This window comes from Alligator sinensis, unplaced genomic scaffold (assembly GCF_000455745.1).
Source record: "Alligator sinensis unplaced genomic scaffold, ASM45574v1 scaffold294_1, whole genome shotgun sequence".
NCBI lineage: Eukaryota > Metazoa > Chordata > Crocodylia > Alligatoridae > Alligator > Alligator sinensis.
In genome coordinates this window covers 1549117-1567044 of record NW_005842305.1, presented here as the reverse complement: position 1 = coordinate 1567044, position 17928 = coordinate 1549117, and the positions used below count along the sequence as shown (strand labels likewise).

The 17928-nt window shown below is 41.6% G+C and overlaps 1 protein-coding gene across 1 annotated transcript in view; it reads right to left on the bottom strand.

The window, feature by feature from the left end:
* LOC102377748 (fibronectin type-III domain-containing protein 3A-like) overlaps positions 1–17928 on the bottom strand; it is an 84009-nt gene that overhangs the window by 37591 nt on the left and 28490 nt on the right. The window contains exons 2-4 of the mRNA XM_025209725.1: positions 13172–13312; positions 3245–3299; positions 872–947 (exon numbers count right to left, since the gene is read on the bottom strand). Of these exons, the coding sequence (XP_025065510.1) occupies positions 872–947; positions 3245–3299; positions 13172–13221 (181 nt within the window). The 5' untranslated portion in view covers positions 13222–13312. The remainder of the gene's footprint in view (positions 1–871; positions 948–3244; positions 3300–13171; positions 13313–17928) is intronic.

The window sequence follows — 17928 nt, the reverse complement described above, 5'->3', positions numbered from 1 at the left end:
CAGGAATGGGCACATGAAAAATATAGCACATGGAATATGCTAAAAGTGGGGATGTCCAGGGTATAGGCAACTGGCCAGATCTAACCTGTAAAGCTATTTCACTTAGTCTGTGGGGTTCCTGAAGGGGTTGAGAATTCAGGGGTGATGCCTGCTACTGAATTCCTGGGTGTGGAGCCCTGCTAGGCAAGCTAGTGGGCTGGGGAAAGAGGAGCTGATTAGGGAAAAGAGTAGCACGCTTAAGAAGAAATGAAAAAAGAATGAACAGATGATCACTACAGGAAAACATTCTGAGGTAAACATCATAAAAGCTATTCCAAACTTGGAAGTGCTCAGCTCTATAATTTAATCCTCTGGGGACATTCTGAAACCAGGTTTAAAATTTGCTGAATTTTACTATTTTTCTCCTAAGCACAACAGCATTTGTAAGTGTACACAGCAGAGCAGAATCTACTCCTGAACAGCAACAGACTACAAGTACACCGCAGTGCACTGAGATCCTGTCATACAATATCCAAAATAATGTAGCCTGGTGTGGCAGAAACCCCCAGTGCATTGAAGTGTTAACGTTCTGAGGAGTCAGCTATTTAAACTAATTGGTGTTTACAATGATGTTCTAACTGGCTTCTATGAATTATCTGCAAAACTTGTTGCTTATAATTAGCAAAGTTAAACCGATTAAATTTAACTTTTTCTACAGTTTCAAGTAGTTTCCTAGCTACCCTTATGGGACAAACTACTGTGTTATTCTACTAAGAACATGTAAACATGCCTATAATAAATTATGTAGTGGAAGTTTTAAAGGAGTAGTTTTATGATTGCTTTTCTGCAGTTGAACAAATCATTTGATGCCATACATTTGAATTTCCTTTACCTTGGATACACTGGATATGTCCATCATCAGTTCTAATTGTGAAAGTTTCTCCTGGATTTACCTGCACAAGAATAACCTGAAAAAAAATTCCCATGATTTCAATGAAAGTTATATTTACTTCAGAGATTAAAAAAAAAAAAAAATTCTCTTTCAGTTTCATTTTTTTAAAATTAGGTAATAAACATGTAAAAAAATTTTATATAAGCAAAACGGCAAGTAAAAAAATACTAATAAACAGCGTGAGCTGAATTCCCAACATGTCTTGATACAAAGTAAATTATCCTTTTTTATGAAAAACTCAAAGTGGTTTTGATACCTACCAGAGGCCTGATCCGTGGAAAGGACAGCTAAGCTTTGCTTTTTCTGTTTTGCTTTTCATGCCACTTCTTTTACTTAAATACCAAGTGATCCAAGATATAAATTATGCAAAGAGAATTCACTTTGCTTTTCATTCTCCTCTATAATTCTCTTAACCTCAGAACTAACTAGATTGATAGGAATGGGTATATGAAGAGACAGTATTAATAGAGGACATTCTACCCTTGAGTCCATCCTGTTTCCTCACTGAAAGTAGGTTAAAATACAGTTTAACAATCAGTTCTCAAAAGACCTCAATTAATTTTTTTGTCATTTAGCTATTTCTGGATTTAATAATTTCCATTTGTTCAGAAGAATGTCTGGAGTTTCACATTCAGACTCCTTCATTAAAACAAACATCAAATCCATCTTCTACACACTACAGCTTCCAAAAGGCCTGGTAGTTTTGCATAGAAGAAAACATGATTACGCAACTATGGTCAAAGGTTAAGTTCCTCAAATCAACACCAACATATTCACATTTACTTTCACAAAGATTCCTTAGACATCTGTCAATCTTTTTCAGGCTTGTTTTATTATTATTTAAACTAGCTGGATACATCAAAAACTTGAAACTACTGACAGTTACTATACCTTCCTGACCTTTTTATGATTTCTTTATGATATATTAACCCTTTCCATCTTAAACTGACATTTGGATCCAATCTTTTTATCCAATGGGAATTTTGGCCTTTAAGGCCCCCTCTACAGTTACAAGTAGCATGCAATTAACTGGTTAATTACCTTAAATACCAGCTACACACACACAAAGTAGTTATCACATGATAAAAAGCTTCAACCAGCTATAAAAAGTCAGACCTCTAAAATGTGTACTAACTTTATAGGTGGTTGCTACCCAGGTTTAATTTGCATGTGTAGCAGGATCTAGCTTGTAGCTGGGAGCCATGTGAGCGGACATGGTTCCCAGCTGCAGGGATGCAGCAAGACTTGGGGATAAGAGCTGCCATCATCCCCAAGGCTCAGGGGTGTGCGAAACCCCCAGCCCACACATGACTCAGCCCTGGCTATGTGCGCTCTTAGCCCCTGCAGGGCATGGTAAGAGATGCAACTGTGTGGATCTAAAAAGAAAATTAAGCCTACAAAGCTTTAGCTAAGACTCCTATTTAGAAGGCAGACCATTATAGACACTGGAGTAAATTTCATGCAACTGTCCTAACTAGTTATATAAAAACAAAAACTTTTTAAAAACAAAACAAGGAAGTTATATGGTTCTCTGCTATTCTCTGTTCATTATACTGTTACGCTCATGTAAATACATACTAAGAATATATTTATGCTCCATTGTTGTCTATGGCTTACCTTGGCTTTAGCTTCCTGTAAGTGTTCCAGTATTTGTGTGTGTTACTTTGTTATGATTAACCCTTATGCAATACCTACTCTGTGCCTTGTTGGGAGGGGAGTACGCAGAAGTGAACTTACATGATGCTAACTTACGTCTTGGAAATAACTGCTGTGGCACGTTATTGACTGAAGTACCATGAATTCTGGTAACAAAGGGATTTAGTTTAAGTGGACGCCACAAAGTTATTTACTTTGTATACAACCATTGTCAAGCTCAAATACGCATGCATCAGGTAGACTGCCCATCGCTTTGATTAAAACACGTTTCAAGGAAGAAAAAAAAAAAAAAAAAAAAAAAAAAATCAGTATTAGGACCTCGTAATGATCCTGGAGCTGTTTAAACACATCTGAAGTTCAGCTCCCAGACTACTGCACCAGGCAGCAGTTTGGGGAGGAGGCGAGCAGCCAACAGCAGTGAAAGAACAGGGACTATTTAGAAATGCTGGACTTATGCAAATCCATAGGGCTGGATGGGATGTACCCGAGGGTGTTGAGTAAGCTGGCTGATGAGATTGCAGAGCCATTGGCTATCATCTTTGAAAACTCATGGTGATCAGGATTGGTCCCAAATGACTGGAAAAGGGCAAACATAATGCCCATATTTAAGAAAGGGAAAAAGGAGGATCCAGGGAACTACAGACCAGTCAGCCTCACCTCAGTCCCTGGAAAAATCATGGAGCATATCCTCAAGGAATCCATTTCTAAGCACCTGGAGGAGAAGAAGGTGATTAGGAACAGTCAGCATGGATTCACCAAGGGCAAGTCATACCTGACCAATCTGATTGCCTTCTATGATGAGATGACTGGCTCTGTGGATGCAGAAAGAGCAGTGGATGCGATATACATTAATTTCAGCAAGGGTTTTGATATGGTCTTCTGCAGCATTCTTGCAGGTGGGCTGAATGAATGGACAATAAGGTGGACAGGAAAGTGGTTGGAGCACCAATGGATTGATGTCCAGTTGGCAGCCGGTATCAAGTGAAATGCCCCAGGGATCAGTCCTGGGGCTGGTTTTGTTCAATATCTTCATCAATTAACTGGAAGATGGCATAGAGTGCACCCTCAGCACATATGCAGATGACACCACGCTGGGGGGAGTACTAGATATGCTGGAGGGTAGGGCTAGGATTCAGAGAGACTTAGACAAATTGGAAGATTGGGCCAAAAGAAATCTCATGAGGTTCAACAAGGACAAGTGCAAAGTCCTGTACTTAGGACAAAACAATCCCATGCACCAGTACAGGCTGGGAGCTGACTGGCTGGGCAGCAGCTCTGCAGAAAAAAGGCCTGGGGACTACAGTGGACAATAAGTTTAATATGAGCCAATAGTGTGCCCTTGTTGCAAAGAAAGCTAATGGCATACTGGGCTGCATCAGAAGAAGTGTTGCCAGCCGGTCAAAGGAAGTGATTATTCCCCTTTATTCAGCACTGGTAAGACTACATCTGGAGTACTGTATTCAGTTTTTGGGGCCATGCCACTACAGAAAGGATGTGGATAGATAACAAAAATGGTGAGGGGGCTGGGGAACATAACTTATGAGGAAAGATTCAGGGAACTGGTCTTATTTAGTCTAGGGAAGAAGAGACAGAGGGGATTTAATAGGAGGCTTCAACTACCTGAAGTGGGGCTTGAAAGAGGATGGAGCTACACTGTTCTCAGTGGTGGCAGATGACAGAACAAGGAGCAACAGTCTCAAGTTCCAGCAAGAGAATTTAGGTTAGATATTAGGAAGAATTTTCTTACTAGGAAGGTACTCAAACATTGGAGTAGGTTACCCAAAGTGGTGGAATCTCCATCCTTGGAGCTTTTTGAGACCTGGCTAGCCAAACGCTGACTGGGATGATCTAGTTGGGGGTAGTCCTGTCTTGAGCAGGCAGTTGGACTAGATCAGTGTTTCTCAACTTGTGGGTTGCAAGAATACATGAAAGGGCCATAGACAAACTTTAAAAATGGACCAACAAACTTTAAGAATGGATTCTCCTTTAAAGGAGAAAAATATGTGGGAAACCATGGCTTTTCCCTTGCAGGCTGTCAGAGTTCCAACTTGCAAAGGGCTGCTTGGGGCCCCCATCCCTCACACCCCCCTGCCCATATACTACGGGTCTGGGGCCTGGGAAACAGTGGGTCAGGAGTGAAGGGCACTGGGTAGAGACTGGCCATCGATGTGTAAAAATGGGTCTTCGTACAAAAAAGGTATGAGAGAACAACTGAACGAGATGACCTCCAGGGTCCCTTCCAATCCTAATTTTCTATGATTCTATGAAGACATGGTCCCTGCTCTCATGACCTTACGTGAACCTTATCATCACAAAAATTGTACCTAAACATAAATAAACTCACCCTGTAAGTGCACCCTGTAAACAGCCCTCTTAAGATAGTACTACCACTGTCTGTTTCTGATTCACAAAAGTTGTGCGAGGAAGATAATAAATAACAGGTCCTACTTAAAAAGTTGGCACACAAAGTATGAACTGAAATTTAAGTAGGTCCATCCATTTGGCAAAGCAGCTTTGTCACTTCTGTATGAGTTAAAACACGTAAATGGGAAGAGAGATGTTGCTTGTTTTAGGAAAGTAGGAGCAATCTATCATTAAGGGACAGAAGTGAGGTGGAATGGAGCAAAAATACATAAATAAATAAATAAAATGCAGTGATCTGCCAGAGCATGCCAGAGAATGGGGGAATTAATTTGATTTGCTGAGAGGCAAGGTTGCTGAGGAGATGGAAGCCAGCAACCAGACACCTATTCTGATGGCAAACTTGAACTCCAAAAGGTGGACATGTTCAATAAAGGCAAAAGCAAACTGTGAACTTTCAGAGAACGCTGAACAGACACGTCCAAGATTTTTTACTAGGAAATGGTTTGGAATCTCCAGATTCTCACAGACTGTTCAGAAAACTGAAGTGTATTTTAACCAGAAACACTCTAAGCCAGTGGTGCTCAAGGGTCTAGCCCTGCAGGCCAAATGAATGGTAGGGCATGGGTCCATGCATTGGGATTGGGCCTTAGGCCACCTCTGCCCACCTGATCTAGCGCACAGGGCCACAGACCTACAGAGAGCCCCACAGGCTGGATGACAATGTTGGGGGTTGAGCACCTCTGCCCCAAGTGAACCAAAAGAGATTCCTGATGAAATCAAGTTGGTCTGAAACATTTCCTGGACTGGAATTCCAAGACTGCATTTACTTTACACTGGAAAAATTTTTTCAAAAAAAAACCTTTTGCGCTCATAACAATTCAGTTTGGCCAATGTTAGCAGTACTGAGAAACTTGGCACAGATATGCTGCCAGACTCCCATCACACTAACTACATCTGCAGGTGACTTTTAATATTTTTAAGAATCTATTAAGGTGAGCACCATTTGAAAAAGTATTTAAAAGCAATGGTCATATTTTACTTTTTTAAGGTTCTTCTTTGCCTCCACACTTGCATGTCTTTTTCCACATGGTAACTTCATACATTTCTATCAGACTCCCTACCTGCTTCATTTTTGCTTTACTAACTGCTGTACCCAACTGAATGGAATAAAGGCTTTTGCTGTATCACGTGTCTTATTCCTGTAAAATAACCCTTGTACATTAATTTTAAAATAAACCCATTTTGATTAATCTGTCCTTTTGCACAGTCGCAACAAAAAATATCTTGCTTTCAGCTATATAGCAATCCTAAATTTACTTTCAGAATGTAAATGTTTGGCTCTTTGGCTTGTAAAAGTATCTACTCTTTGGAGAAACTGCAGCAAAGGGGTAAGCAGAGTATATCACATGAAAAAAGGCTGGCAACATGATGCAGTTGTTATAAACTTTTGATCAGATGTGCTGGGGTAGGACATGTTGACAATTATCACAAAAAACACTAAGGTAAATAAAGATATATTGCTTCTTTAAGAGGCTTAGCCATTAGTTCCAGAACAGAAAACAAAAAACAAACTGAAGTCTTATACATTTTAATTTCACAGCCTTTGACATAAGTCTCACGTTAAAAAGTGTTAAAGGACAGAACACACACATTTAGCCGGGAAACAAAGAAGGTCTAGCCCAGCTAAAAATATACGAGTGTCAGACTTTTGCCTACCTTTGCTGTGTCATGATCAAAGTTGTTCTAATTAACAACCCAATGGACTACACAAAATTGTAGATGCCTGGCGCATTATAATGGTATGCAGAGGTCACTTCTAATTTAAAACCTGTGGGAGCTCCTTAAGGATTACTTGTCCCATTTTCTACTTTGTGTTTACCCTTCATATTCCATTGCAAAGTGCATTAAAGCAGAAAAACCTCACCACAGTGAAACACCAATCTACATGGACACTTAACTTTACTGCTTTAGAGAATGAAGTAATACTTCACGGATTATTTACTGCTGATGTTATTCAAGCAAAACTGTAAAGACAAAATATAACTGTTATAATAAACAATAAAGTGTATTATGCCATAAAAGGAACTGCTGTATCTGGCCCATATATTGCTTTCAAAGGTACACTTCCAAATCATCTAAGAACTAAATGGATGGGAGACAACAAAACTATACACTGTTTTTGAGTTCTACACATTGCAGCAAACATCTCAAACTACCTTTTCAGAGCATTAAACCCCAAATTTTATGTAGTGCAATAGCAAGAGAAGACTGGGTTTAGGAAGCCTCCAGATAGGGAGGATCCAATCACTGTCCATGCAAAACTGCTCAAACAGATAAATCCCCAATGTCTGTCAGGAGACGAGTCACATTATGAAGATGGAGAATTCTTAGTGTGCACTGGGTGCCCTAAAGCAGGGGTTGTCAACCAAGGGTTCTTGAGACTGCCCTAGGGGGTATGCGTGGGCAAGTGGGGACAGAGAGCTGCCACCCGGCATCCCACGCTGCCGTGCAGGCGCTGTCTGCCCGGGCAGACGTGCTGCATGTAATTTTAGGAGCTGGTATGCAGTATATGGCAAGCAGGCACTAGTAAAAGAGGCAAAGATACCTCCATATCATACAAATAGAAACTACAATCTTTCCTTCAGTACACTGTTAAGCTTAGAGTGAGAATACCTCCAAAGACCATTGCATATGCAGAGTGACATTTTCAAAGGCTTTCACAGTGCCAAATCAAAATAAAATGTTATTGGAACAATGAAATGCATCCCTCAGGGGCATTTCCCTGCCAAACTTCAAATTTGTACTCCCAGCTGTTGCTCTTATAAACCTCTTTCAAGGCAGCAGAAAAATGTCACAAGATTTTTTTTTTTTCCTAACAATCAGGAAATTGTACTTGTTCACTCATACAAAAGTGACCAAACCATTTTTGCTTGATCTTTAATATTAAATATTCATCTCTAGGCAGATGATCAAGCATTAAACATATCATCTCTAAAAAGGGAAGATCTCTGAAAATTAAGAGCGAAGACTGCAGATTAGAAGAGAAACTCTTGATCAGATTTAAATAGCAGTAGTCAAGCTCCCACAATAACAATTTAATACATGTAGTACAGCTAAGGCAAAAACTCCATGAGGCCAGCGGAGCTCTGTGTATCTGGATAGGACACTAGAAATGTGCAGTGGCAAAAGCAGCAGAGAGGAGGAGCAGTTTGAGAAACTACCAGGACGTTGCAGTTGCTCTGTTGAACTCTTAAGACCAAAGAAATAAGGAGCCACTCTTAACAGTTCTCAAATTGTGTGTGTTAAGTAACTGTTTTTACTGCATAGCTCCCACTGGAACTGCACAGCTGGCATAGCTCATTGTGTTGAGGAATTTGTTTCACAGTTTAGGAGTCTTTGATGGCAACAGCTGCCTCAGTAAGCCTCCCACAGAATGCTTATACACGAGCAGACTTGATTAATTAAGTCTACTCAATCAAGTCTGCTGGAGTATAGTAATTACTGCGCTCCAGCGTCTCGCGTATCAGCATCCACACACTTCAAAATGGTGGCAGGGGCACTTTATCTAAAGCTTGCTCAACGAGCTTTAGATAAAAGCACCCACTCTGGTATTTTGAAGCACCTCTGCCCCCACCCCCGAGTACTAACGCCCTTAGTTCCCAAGAAAGTTTTAGCTCAGCAGCACTCATTCCTTAGTCAGAATAAGATAGCTGGTTCTTACACTGTAGCTCTATTTGCTATTCTGCACAATTTATCACCCTTTCATAGCTTTGCTCTCCAGGTCAGCAGTGCACAAAACCCATTGAACCTGTCATCCTGTGTGAAACCTCAAAACACACAGCCTGGGAAGAAAAGGAGAGAAGAGTAGAATCAGCTCATTTCTAACCCTGCCTCCCAAGATTCTCCCTGCCAGTAAATTTCAACCTTTCCAGAAGGGCAGTGAATTCTGGCAAATTTCTTACAATAAATTTTGCACAGACTTGCTTTTTTTTTAATAAAGTTAATGACAGCCAAAACTGAGTTTCTAAGACTGAAGGTGACCTCCTATTACCCAGTGTCAGTCACTCCCAAATAATAACGCTGCACAAACATGGAGTTAAAAGCAAAGAAATAAAGGTAGCCATTCACTTCCCTGCTCAGAACACTTTCACTTTAGACAGTTATTCCATTTTGTTGAAATATGCACACACAAATTACAAAAAAAGTTCTGCTTAAGTTTTCAATTTTGTCTTTCATATGCTGCAACTTCTACTGACTGAGAGAACTAATTCAGATACCTTGCTCCCTCAATCTTAGTTTACAGATATAAACTGTCATTAATTATTTTAATGTAGGACTAGACCAGGGGTGAGCAGACTATGGCCCACAGAGCCACCGGATCCAGCCTGCAAAGTGGGGACTTTGGCAGCAAGAGGCTTTGCCTGTGATATTCCTTCACTTTTAAAGGACAGTAATTTTCTTCTGAACTAACAGAAATATCAACTAATGCATTTACAATTATAATAATGAAATTTAAAATTAGGAACTACCACAAATTTTTCCAAACAAAAAAAAAATAATTTTGCATTTCATGTGGCAGCTTCCTTACAAATTTCAAAAATTTCCAACAATTCGGAAGCAAGGATTTCCAAATCTACATAGAATGCTATGGTATTACTACCTACAGTTCACTAATTTTCATTGTTTCATATAAATAAAAATGTTTTTCAGTATTAAACGAAACAGTGAAAATCTTAACTGAAAAAAAATACCCACTTTACTTTAAACTAATTAGAGAAAGCAATTTGGATATTTCCTTTCTAAACACAACAAGGATCCACTTTTATTAGGGATTTATTAAAGTTTCAACTAAGAAGAAAAAAGGCTGTTGACATGCTATAGCTATTTTCCATATGCTTTCAGACGCTTAAGTGTAGTTCATATGTTTGAACAAATAACAATATGTTTAAGTTAATGAGGGGCTTGACCTACCATATTTACCTCTAGATCTAAAGTCTGAAGTTATTTTCTTTTGAATATTCTATAAAAGAGAACGGCTGGCCCTGGGTCACAGTAGTCAAGAACCTATTAACTTTAGAGGACTATACTATACAAGTTTCCCTCGCTTCATGCGGGTTCTGTATATGCGAATTCACTCTTACGCGATGACCCTTTTTATACCCAAAAATTGTTATACGCAAGGTAAATTCACTCTTACGTGATCGGCAGCAGGTAAGTCTGTGGATGGAAGGGAAAAGGCTACGGGCAGGGATTGAGGCCCGAGCAGTGAGGAAGGGAGCAGGGCACAGGCAGGAGCAGAGGCTGCGGTGAGCAGGGCCTCAATTTGCGCCCCCACCAGTAGTGAGGGAGGGAGTAGGGACTGGGGCAGAGGAAGGCTCAGCACAGCTGAGGTGGGGTGCAGCTCCTGCTGCTACTGCAGGCTAGGGCTGTGCCAAGCTGTGCTTGGGGCAGGCAGTGGAGGTGCTGGGAGGGAGGCTATGGGAGGGGCTGCAGCCACCGCAAAATTCACTGTAGCCTACCCCCTACCCCCCAGTGCTGCCACCACTCACTCTGAGTGCAACGCAGCCCAACACCCCCCTACCCCTCCGCTGGGAAGAGGCCCCAGCCCACAGCAGCAGGAGCTGCACCCCCGTTCCGCCCATGCAGCACCTGCCTCTGCTTCAGCCTCACTCCCTCCTTCATCACTGGAGGGGGGGGCATGCGCCAGATCGATGCCCACTCACCCCAGCCCCTGGGGCTGGGCTCTTCCCAGCAGTGGGGGTTGGGCCATGCTGCGCTCAGGGCAGGTGGCAGTGGCACCGGGAGCAGGGGTGGAGGCTATGGCGAATTTGGGGGTGGCTGAAGCCCCGCCCCCCCACCTGCCCCGAGCACAGCTCGGCCCAGCCACGGCCCCAACAGACTTACCTGCGGCTGATGCAGTCGAGGTGTTAGAACGTATCCCTATTTGTTACCTTGTAAAGTGGGTTCCCTTTATGTGAATTTAAGTTATGCGCAGTTTTTCAGGAACGCATCTACTGTATAAAGCGAGGGAAACCTGTACATAATTATCTTTGAAGGTATATTTAGAAAGTTACAGCAGAAGTGACAAAATTAGATAAAGAATATATTTTTTAATGCTTTTCAAATTGCATCCTAACACCAAGAATTTTGCAAAATATTACCCCAAGCAAGTGGTGGAAATGATATAGTAGAGCACAAATAGTTCGTGGAATTAGATTTTGCAACCTCCAGGGTAATGAGTTTGTGAACCAGTTGGGGGTATATACAGGTGCAGCAAGCAGCTGCATAAGCCTGCTGAGCTGCCCCAGCTGATTGCTTCTGCTTTTAATTCAAAGGGCACCACCTTCTCAGAATAGCTGTGTGGGACCAATGATGAACTCCAGCTGACCACAAAAGCAGCAACCTTGGAAGCAACAGCTGTAGCAAACAGCTACACAGGTCATGCCTCCCTCAGCAAACCACTGTAAATGATCCTGGTTCTACTGCACCCAGTTACTTTCTATAATATATGTGCCAAACACTGTAGTAGCTTAAACCTGTATTTTATGTTGTTTCTGTGCTATTTAGCCAATGTGCTTGTATATAAAAGACATACTGTTTTCAAGATTTCCACAGAAGTAATAATCCCCTCTGCCCACCAGCAAACAGTTGCCCAATAAAGCTACTATTTTTGCACTGAACTTCCAATTACAAGTACAATGTAATTAATATACCTGTGATAATGAATAGCATCTACAAGTTTGACGGACCTACTTGATAACTTTCTGAATGCACAACTGCTCTGTTGTACCTTGCTTTGGCTAGTCTTTTAAAAACTGCCAAACAATGATGCTCATGGGTCTCATGGCTCTCTCTACCACACTAGTCCAACACAACAGGATTTCATTCTGTGGAACAGTCTGCTTTGAACTATTAGAGCAGTCACACCAGAACAGTGGTTCTCAAATCTTTTCAGAGGCACAGTACCCTTCCACAACTTAATGTAGCAGGACCCCCCACAACTTACATCAGTGGTTCTCAGCCAGGTGTCACTGCTACAGGTAAGTGTCCTATGTGCCAGGTGCAGAGCCAGACTGGGAAGGGCTGTGGTACATACGTGTGCTCCTCCTGCATTAGGGTTCTGATAGATTTCATAGATTTTTAGGGTCAGAAGGGACCTCAGTAGATCAAGTCCAACCCCCTGCGCTGGGCAGGAAAGAGCGCTGAGCGGGCAAGAAAGAGTGCTGATAACTGCTCTATATCAGAAAGTTCTCTGATAACTCTAAAGCAGGCAGGAGAGTGTGTTTGTATACCAGCCCTTCTCAGTTTGACCCTGCACAGTATTTTCCAATTAGAGACCCACAGAACAGGTGAAAACTGTTTTGTATACCTCTGTTTCTGGGAGGATTGGGGATGGTGTGGCACAGCAGGAAGGGCTACAGGATACGCTGGCTCTTCTGCTTGCTTTAGAGTTATCAGAGAACCCTAATACACAAAGAATGCATGTGTGCCACAGCCCTAGGCATGGGGCAGTATTCTGGCTGCCACTACACTGGTGCTGGTACCTGCATCACAGCACCCCCAAGGGGGCCTCAATACCCTGGTTGAGAACTACTGCACTAGGAGATCGTCTCCAAACCACGAGAATGTCTTTACCATTACACGCCATTGCAATCACCTTTCCAGCCGCAATAGCCAACTTACAGTTTACTGTTTTCCAAACACAACTGCTTGCATTTTACCAAACTGCTTTTACCATTTTATCAAAAGTAATTTAATTTTTGAGTTCACATTTCTAATCAAACTTGGTACTTTTCTACTGTTTCTGTAACCTGACCAGTACTCTAGCCTGTGCAAAACACTTCATGTCAGATACTTTTTATAAGCTTTGTTGTCTGTTTTTCATTGTTTCATTACATTCTAGTTGTTTAAAAAACATTTTTCCTTTCAGCATTTGCACCATCAGTTTACTAAGGCCAATAGTTAGACTTAAAACAGCAAAAGAAACTCATGTCTCATTCTGAGTATCAGTATGACGTTTTTCCTCAATTAAAAAAAACAAACAGTTGGTCACAGAAGCAGCATTTTTCTAGTTGTCCTATATTATCCTATTATACTATAAAATAGTTATGGGCTGTGTACAAAAATACACAGTGCTACACTAAGCTTGATAGTCCCCTCATATCATAATAGGGTAGTTTGTATGGCCTTACACATGTTAAGTTTTGAAGGCTTACTTGCCTGTTGTATGCTGTCCCCATTAACCATATGAGGTAGAAGTGGCACTTCATTCAATATAGGTGTGGCTTCTAATGGAGGTGGCTGGTCAGCCATCATGGCGGAAATGAGCACTCATTGACAGTTTCTTACATCAACCACCTGCTAAAACACAACAGCACAAAAAATGGCACCAAGATTAAGGATTTAAAAAAAACAAAACTTTAACTATGTAAAATATCTTATCAGCCCAAAGTTTATCAAAGTTTTCACATCACATGAAGGAGGACAACCAGAAATTAAAAACCCCCATAAAATTAGTTCTTTAGCAGTGAGTGTTATGCCCCCAAAGCAGCTTTCTTCATACCGTCTCCTTTAGTCACAACTTACCAACACTTGAGCCCCCAAATCAAAATAAAATCAAAGAGCAACTACCAAAAAAACTAAAAGTTGAAGAAAACTAGTATAAACAGCCACTGCCAAAAGTTATTTCATTTTTTTTTAAAGTATGGAAATTAATAATTCTAAAAGTAATTAGCAGCTTGAAACTGGGATATTTGTCTCCTTATAGACATTTGAACTTAACCTACAAGAGGCCAACAACATTAAAAACAAGTCCAAAATATTTTTTCTGATTAGACTCGTGTAAAGCAGACCCTCCTTTTCAAAGTATGCTTGTGAGATTCACTTGGTGTATCTTCATACTGATAAGCAGTACAATGGAGAAAGCAAAAATGAGAGATAACTAATCAGTCCTGGTATAAAGTGATTACACAGCTGTTTAAACTGCTGCATAACTGAGAGTTATTTTGAACTTCCTGAACTGAACTGTTTATACTCCAGAATTTTATTCCAAATAATTAAGCTTCAATACCTAAAGTTTAGCATACCTGGTACTAAAAACGAACACTAGTTTCTACAAGGCAGTGATATTAATGCAAGTGTGCCATACACCTAAAGTGAAAAGGTGAGGGGAAGCCCAAAATAAATAGAAAAAGTCAGCATCAAAATACACAGCAAGCAGAACTGCTGACTAGACAACTGAGGATCTGGATCAGCCAAAAATGCAGTATAATTGCGGGGTCTGGAGTTCTAGTGTGCTTCATGGGAGACTGGGTTCATCCATAATTTATAATACAATCAAGATACTCCTGTTGCTATGATTTAGTTGTTTCAGAGTCTTCACTGACAGTCAATTCAACATCCATAAAAAACACAAGGTAACAGGATACAGGATGTGCGGTATTACATTTAGCTAACATTTCCTACTCCCTCCTCACCAGCTCTTGAAATCCAGACAGAAGATTATAGTGCACTTTGGGTCATTCAGTTTATTAAAATAGCAATCCTGTATAAACTGACTTGGGTTTATGCAAAATTGCCAAATTCTCACTTGGATCTACGCTACACTAAGGCTGCTTCTACACATACTAAAAGAGGCAGGAGCACTATTGTAGATTAGCTGTTGCCACCGTGCCATCTATTCAAAGAACTGGAAGATTAAAAAAAAAAGTGATGGGAAGTTTCTGAAACCCTTACTGCTAAGGAGGACAAAGAGCCTTACAGGATCTTACTGAAACACAGTTACAGAAAGTTCTCAAAAATTAATGTTAGAGAAGCATTGCTGAGTCAAAGCTACAAATACTATAGCTTCATGGGCACAGCATTACAGAACATCAAATACTGCTAATACAAAGACATGATGTTACTGTCACTTTACAGTTTTGACGTTGCTTCAAGTAATGGAATTAAGACACCCCAATTGGCACCAACAGGTATAAAGTAATTTTCTGAACTACTGCAGTTATATTCAGATGAGATTCCATATAATTATTGCATTAAACAAATATCTGTATTGTAATGCTGCCAGTAGCAATGCTAAAAATTGTAACTGGCACATCATCTCTCCTATAAGCCTCCTATTTTAAGTGGTTTATAGCTAAGCCATAAAAATGAACTGCATAGCAGGAATTTAGCATATGCAGGCTGTCAAAAGACAAATTATCTTTTTGATCCAGGAATCTCAGGAGAGGAGGAGAGAAATTAGCACTTAGCAGCTGGGGGAAAACCCTTTAAAAAAGAAACAGCAACTATACTAAATATTCAAATTATCATCTAACAAAAATAACCAGTTGTGAAAAACATGAAAATAAATTAGTTCAACACCACCTGCAAGTGTAAATAACAATCTGAAGTTTCTATACAACTTAAAATATCCAGCACAAATTAATTCTCTTTTGGCATAATACAACCTCAAAACAATTTCATATAATAAATATAATTTATGTTGTGTCACCCTTAAAAAAAACCCAGAATTTTGTGTTTATTGCTCATATTTTCATAATGATTTAAATGTTTTATTACTGCTGCAAAAAAGTGATTCATTGAATTCAACAGATATGTTTGATATTTACACACACCACTTGGCACGCCAAATCTGTGCTGCTTGTATGTAGGATACAGTACCTATTCTCAGGCATGCATCATAGTAGACCTAGAGACATGAATTAAGATCAAGATCCTATTACACTAGATTAGTGGTGTGCAACCTTGTTGAACTTAAAGTACCCTTCTAAAAATGCCATACTCATCCTCATGTTTTGACTATGGGAAAATAAAGGGAATTCTTTTGTTGCTAAGAACTAAGAGAGAACACAACAGGTCAGAATCTTTTTGACACTATGGTTTACTATTTGAAATCTCTGGCCAGGTCCAGGCGAGCATAGACGTTCGATTCCCTGGGGACAAGCAGCAGTGGCATGGCGTGTGCCACTGCTACTTGTACCCAGGGAACGCCTGTGCCATGCACACTTTAGCACATGGCAGGTTACCCCAGGTGGGGTAGGGGAGTCTGGGACCAGCAACTGTGCTGGCCCCAGCAGGTTTACCTGGGGTCCTAGGAAGCTGCAGCCGCGATGCTCCTGTGGCTGGGAACCTGGCTGGCAGTCAGTCATGGCTCTGGCCAGTGGGGCTCTCGTTTGGGGTGGCACATGCTGCTGTCACGTGCGTCACCTTGCTCCCCCCCGGATTTTTTGGACCCTGGGATCTCCTGGGGTCAAACCCCCACCCTGAGAGCAGCATGGAAAATGCCTGGATGTATGGTGTGTGGTGCTGTAGACAGGTCTGCAGTGCCATATGCTGCATGGCCGCACTTGTGTGGATGTGGCTTCTGGATTTATCTTGTGAATTACTACAGGTGTTCAGTAGGAGTGTGTGAAACGGGCTGTATTCGATTCGGATTTGGCCCGAATCGGGTGACAGCAATTCGATTTGTTTATCTGGATCACTGTCCCGATTTGACTCAGCTGGATACCAATCTGAAGATTTGATGCTGATTCAGAGAATCCGCGATTTGGCCACAGACACAGCTTTAAATGTTTTTTCTACATACCTCAATGTACCAGACACAGCTTGTGAATGCTACGATGGTGGGGCAAATTAAGTGTCCCACAGGAGCACAGGGGGGCCGATTGCATGCTCGGCAGTGGACCTGGAAGTGGGCCAAAAGTACTTCTGGAAGTACTTCCAGTCCACCACCAAGCGCGTGGGGGCAGGGGACCTCCCCGGCTCAGTGATTGGTGGGGAGACCCCCGATGCCTCCCCAGACCCAGGAGGCACCAGTCACTGAGCAGGGAAGGCGGGGTCCCCCACGCACTCTGCGGCGGACCCAGAAGTGGACCGGAAGTGCTTCTGGTCTGCTTCCAGGTCTGCCATTGAGCGTGCTGGGGGAGCTACAACACAGAAAAATAGATCAAGGGGAGGGGGTCAGCCCCTTTGCTTTCTGTCTCCCCCACCCCCAACTTCTCCCCTCTGCAGTCCCTCCCCATCACCACCAGTGTCAGACCCTGTTCTCCCTGAGCATATGGAAGTAAGGAGCAAATTTGAAAATGCTGACCTTGAAATAAACATGGCTATAGCAATTTGCAAATAGTACCCACAGACTTATGCCATTTAGAATTAATGTACTGATAAACTGATGCCTTTTTTGAAACTGCTCCAAGTTTTAGCACAGGTACTCCATAAACACACTTTTAAGTAGCACTTTAGCATCTCCTTATACAGAATACAAACCATGCCTGGTATCAGTCCAAAGCCAAAAGGCTCATGATTTACCATATAGTTCGTTTGGTTGGGTCCTACCAGAATCAACAGGATTTCAAGCCATGGTGACCCCACAGCTCAGCACATGTGTGTAACTCCAGATACCTCCTACAAAAGATCCAAGTACTAATTAGCCCTTACTCCTGACTGGAGTCAGTCGTGACTGGACTCTTGTCATGAGTCTTGGGATCCTTCAAAAATTTATATGCAGATAAGGTATAGGGCAACCTGGGCCAACTCCACCTCATGGAGGGCAGGGTCACACTAATTGTGTGACAGGCTGAAAGACAGAGTGACAGAGGGATTCTGGGTGAACTGTTTGTGGTCCCATCTGGTGATGTTTCCTAGTCATTTAAGGCTGGTGAAGAAACATGAATCACTGGAAATGGGAAAGAAAGGTGCAGCTCAGCTGTGGGAGTGAAGAGTAAATTGAAATGTACACAACATAGTGGCTCACCAGGCCTTGAAGACAGCACTGAGGTGGACTGCACTTAGAGGACACTACCATATATCCTGTTCAGGTGGGTTGCACTAACCTATTCTTGAGATTGCTTCCTATCAGCATGTTTGCCCAATAGGGGCCATGTGTTTTATAAGTCAGTTTCACAGTAGCTAGGGTCAGGAGGGACCTGAACAGATCATCTAGCCTGACCCCCTGCCACAGGCAGGAATGAATGCTG